The 4,407-nt window shown below is 37.7% G+C and overlaps 1 protein-coding gene across 2 annotated transcripts; it reads left to right on the forward strand.

Annotated features, from left to right (window-relative positions):
• The first annotated feature begins 941 nt into the window (after window positions 1–941).
• On the forward strand, window positions 942–4,073 carry LOC132170573 (rho GTPase-activating protein 2). Of its 2 annotated transcripts, none has more exons than XM_059581595.1 (4): window positions 942–1,441; window positions 2,192–2,321; window positions 2,441–2,791; window positions 2,991–4,073. In XM_059581595.1, exons 1-4 carry the CDS (start codon window positions 1,131–1,133, stop codon window positions 3,615–3,617), a joined length of 1,419 nt encoding a protein of 472 aa, XP_059437578.1. In that variant the 5' UTR covers window positions 942–1,130; the 3' UTR covers window positions 3,618–4,073. The 2 variants fall into 2 exon arrangements, with proteins under 2 accessions (XP_059437578.1, XP_059437579.1); XM_059581596.1 differs by having other exon boundaries at window positions 2,201–2,321.
• Window positions 4,074–4,407: the final 334 nt, after the last annotated feature.

Here is a 4,407-nt window from a genome sequence, read left to right on the forward strand (position 1 = left end):
CCACAAATTCGAATCTATCTTTTTTCCAAAGAAGAATGTCCTGGATTTTCTTGGAAAGTGACACTGTCAAGCCCATCTCACGAAAGCCCATCTCTCTTCTACCAAATGCTATAATTACTTCAAACTAACTTCGATTTGATTGACATCTTCTTTACAAAGAAGACAGAAAGAAAAAAGAAAAAAAGTGTAATTAGGATGCTCTCTATTTTATAGCGAAAATGGAGAGATTGTGAACGACTTAAGATTTTGTTTTATTGTATTTAATGGTGTAAATAATGTGACAAATATAATTATATGTAAAATCATATTTGACTTAGGTTCTGTAAAAAAATAAAAAACTATAATATATTGGTCAAGATTTTCATTTATTAGCTCAAACTATAATATACCGGTGTCCCATTGGAGGTGGCCGGACCATCTCTTATTTTTTTTATTATTATTATTATTTTTTAATATGAAATAATATTTTATTAGTATTTTTGGTTAGTGGGATATCTGTCTGATTTGTGGCTCTAGGGTTTCTTTTATGAACTGAATATTCTCTAGTCTAAAATGAACTCGAGAGGATCATATTCCAATTATAACTGGGTCTTGTTTTATCATCATCATTAATAAACTCCAAATCGTAATAACTACTAATATTCGTTTTTTGGTTAGGGAGACCAGTTTCTAGAAAAAAAAATAATGGTTTTTGAAATAATTATACTTAGTCCATCAATTAGGTTTAGTTGTATGGCTTAAAAGGGAAGAGAAGGTGGAGACTCTAATAAACACTTTTTTTTTTTTTTTCTTTTTTTTCTTACTTGTAGGTTAATTAAGGTCAGTAATCCTGCCAGTGGCAGACACGTAATTGTGAGCTGAAACGAAGGTCAAAATGGACCAATGGTTTAAGATAAAGTAAACCCCTCCAAAGAAAAAATTTGAAACGAGTGGCCGTTTGAAGTTGAAAGAGGTTCAAAAGTTGTTGTTAACTTCAAAAACTCAACTTGAATGCAACCCAACAAAACCCATTAAAACCAAAACAAATACAGCCTCAGAATTGAAAGCCTTCGCTCTTGGAATAATAAACACATACACTTGCAGATAAAGAAACTCACACACTCTCAGAGAGAGAGAGAGAGAGAGAGGAGATGACGGGGCTCGTGATGGTGACGAAGGGAGGTGGGTGTGGTGGGAAGGGGGGGAAGGGAGGGAAGAGCTCGGAGGAAGAGCAAAACCAGCTCTCGCTGGTGGCGGTTCTCGTCGCGGCGCTGAGGAAATCCATGGTGGCTTGCCGGGTCGATAGGGGAGACGATGTGATGTCCACCGTTCATCACATGGAAATCGGGTGGCCCACCAACGTCCAGCACATCACACACGTGACCTTCGACCGCTTCAATGGCTTTCTGGGTCTGCCTGTGGAATTCGAGGTCGAGATCCCGGGTCGAGTTCCCAGTGCTAGGTATCAATTGCTCTTGCTTTTCTTCTTCATCAACTTCTCGGTCTTCGTTTTGTCAGATTTTATCTGGGTTTTGCTTGGAATGCTTGAAATTTTCTTTTTTCTTTGGGGAGCTTAGATCTGATAGAGTAGGAAGCAAGTTGTTTTACTTACTAAATTCTGGATCTAGAGAGATTTGCTCAGGACCTGAGCTTTTAGCTGCGGTATAGTTGAAAGGTTTTAACGTCTTCAAGCGGAATAAATCCCAGAGCGTTAATTTAGAGTTTTTGAAGGTTGGAAGGAGGACAAGGTGGTGATTAGAAGCCCCAAACGCCCATTTATTGTAGAGTATGTGGAGGAGAAATGACAAAATGTTTAGAGGCTATGCTTTATGTTGTATACAAGTTCTATTTCATTGAAATTTGAAAATATTATCTGAAGCCAACTAAGCCAAAAATAGTTCTACTAAGCTGAGGGTTTGTTTATTTGATCTCTCCAGGTCCCTAAATCATATAGTATTCAATTTTTCTTTTTTCTTTTTTTTGAAAAAAAAAAAAAATCTTTCCTCCATTTTTTCTGAGTTGGGAAATGTTAGCATAAAAAAATTTTGGAAAATGGAATTTGTTTTCATTACTGTTCCACTATTGAGAATCTTCTACTTTCAACTCAAATTAATTGTCAGTTTGCTTTCTCCTACCTTACCTCGCTTAAAAAATTCATCTTCTGTTGATTAGTTTCTGCATTTTGTGGATTGTTCTAACTTTTATTTCTAAGATTTTGTAGTGCAAGCGTGTTTGGAGTCTCAGCAGAATCAATGCAATGCTCATATGATTCAGCGGGAAATAGTGTACCCACTATACTCCTGCTAATGCAGGAGCGCTTATACTCTCAAGGAGGTCTAAAGGTACTACTTGTCTGAATACTGATATTTGTTTACTTGGATCATAGTTAATTGTTTATCCTAATTGTGATAATAAGTGAGTTCTCTTCTCTTACTGGGTTCTTTAAAATATTTCTTTTTAGGCAGAAGGAATTTTCAGGATAAACCCAGAGAATAGCCAAGAGGAGCGTGTAAGGGATCAGCTGAATAGGGGCATTGTGCCTGACAATATTGATGTCCATTGCTTAGCGGGGCTTATTAAAGCCTGGTTCCGAGAGCTTCCTTCAGGAGTCCTTGACGGACTTTCTCCTGAACAAGTTCTCCAATGCAACACTGAAGAAGAATCTGTCGAGCTTGTGAAGCAGCTAAAGCCAACTGAAACTGCATTGCTCAATTGGGCTGTTGATCTTATGGCTGATGTTGTTGAAGAAGAGGAATCTAACAAAATGAATGCCAGAAACATTGCCATGGTTTTTGCTCCAAATATGACTCAGGTACATAAACTGTTATCTAGTTAGCCTTCTTGCTTGTAAGCAAGAAAATCATTAGTAATGGAAATCTGTTATGCTTTCGAAGGAAAGAAATACATACACCTTCAAGCTGATAACCTCTAATTTGTTATAGTTGCTATTTTTTTTTCAATTTCATGCAGTAATTTACTTTTTGTTTATTTATTTTTTATTTTTTGGATAGATGTCTGATCCATTGACGGCTCTAATGCATGCTGTTCAAGTAATGAACTTGCTCAAGACCCTGATTATGAAAACACTAAGAGATCGTGAAGAATCTGTCACCGGAGGATATTCACCTATGTCATCCCGTTCATCTAATCAGGAAATTGATGAGGATTTTGACAGTCAGCAAGAGATGGATATGAGCGGTGAATTGAGAGAACCGACGTCAGATAATGATGATAACTCCGCCCCTCATAACCTCAGCAGTGAAGATGAAGATGAGGTGAAGTCACTGGGTGAGATAGAAGAAAGCTTCCTAAGGCAATTGGATGAGAACAATAACACTACAAATAGTCTCTCTGAAGAACCAGAAAATGATTTGCAGTTAGAGCATGCAAGTCCCTCAAGTTGCATGGGCTCCAATGTGGAATCTGGTATCAGTGGCGTGTCATTCACGGAAAGCAAAAATGGGAAATCCAGCTCGAGTTCAAGTGACGTGGAAGAAGACATGGGGACCAGTCTGATTGATGTGGGATCAAAGGTTGATGAAGAGAGCCCATCAACAGGATGTGCAAGCACCAATGATTTAGAGATGATGGATAAATTGGAGTCCATTTCGCCGATGCCGTTGTTGACGTCTACATAATCTGCCTGACACGTTTCATTTTCGCAGCATCGGTAATATACTTTGTTTGCTCTTGATTTGCTCTCCACAATCACTATTGCTCGTGTAAATTAATACAGCAATGGGTGAGGAGGGGCTTTTGTTAGACTTGGGTAGGGAGGGAGTGTTGCTTGTGGATTGTGAAAAGAGTCACAGGTTCAGCTTTGGGCTGAACTTGTGCTTGGTTGTATCTTTTAGTAGTGATCGATTTCTAACCCTGGCTTTTGTCAGATTTGAAAGAATTGTTGTTAGAAAGTCCAGTCCTGTTTCCATGTTTAGCATTTTCAGAAGTCTGTATTGAGTTCTTAGGGAGCTTGATTTTCTTGTGTGAAACTCTGCTTATTATGTATGATTCAGATTCAAAGGACCTAATCCTTTTTAGCATTGTAGTTGGAATAATGGTATCCATTATGGCATGATGACATTCATGGCTATCGTTGTAAACAGCTTAGTAAGATGGGTTCCATGTTTAAATCTTTAGTCTTGTGTCACTCTAAAAATAATGTGGTTTTTAAAATTATAATTGGACTTTTAAAATCTCTTTTAACATTTTAAAAGTCACATCATTCATAGAGTGACACAAGAGTGACTTCTACAATTACTCGGTTAAGGTTAGCCTGGTAATTGTGTCGGGTTTGTGGGATGTGTGAAAATTTGACATTTCTAAATGTCACGTGCCAGATTTAGGCAGTGTCAATCAGATTGAGATCCTTTAGAATTCTCTCTCATATTCATAAATCTCAGCCGTCTATCTCATCTAAGCGTCTAAAAT

The sequence above is a fragment of the Corylus avellana genome, chromosome ca2 (assembly GCF_901000735.1).
Source record: "Corylus avellana chromosome ca2, CavTom2PMs-1.0".
NCBI lineage: Eukaryota > Viridiplantae > Streptophyta > Magnoliopsida > Fagales > Betulaceae > Corylus > Corylus avellana.

Excerpts from the sequence above, each read along its gene's own strand:
- LOC132170573 (XM_059581595.1), top strand. The coding sequence starts at position 1,131 with ATGACGGGGCTCGTGATGGTGACGAAGGGAGGTGGGTGTGGTGGGAAG. Across the intron at positions 2,322-2,440 it reads ACTCTCAAGGAGGTCTAAAG|GCAGAAGGAATTTTCAGGAT; the intron begins GTACTACTTGTC and ends ATTTCTTTTTAG. Across the intron at positions 2,792-2,990 it reads TTGCTCCAAATATGACTCAG|ATGTCTGATCCATTGACGGC; the intron begins GTACATAAACTG and ends TTTTTTGGATAG.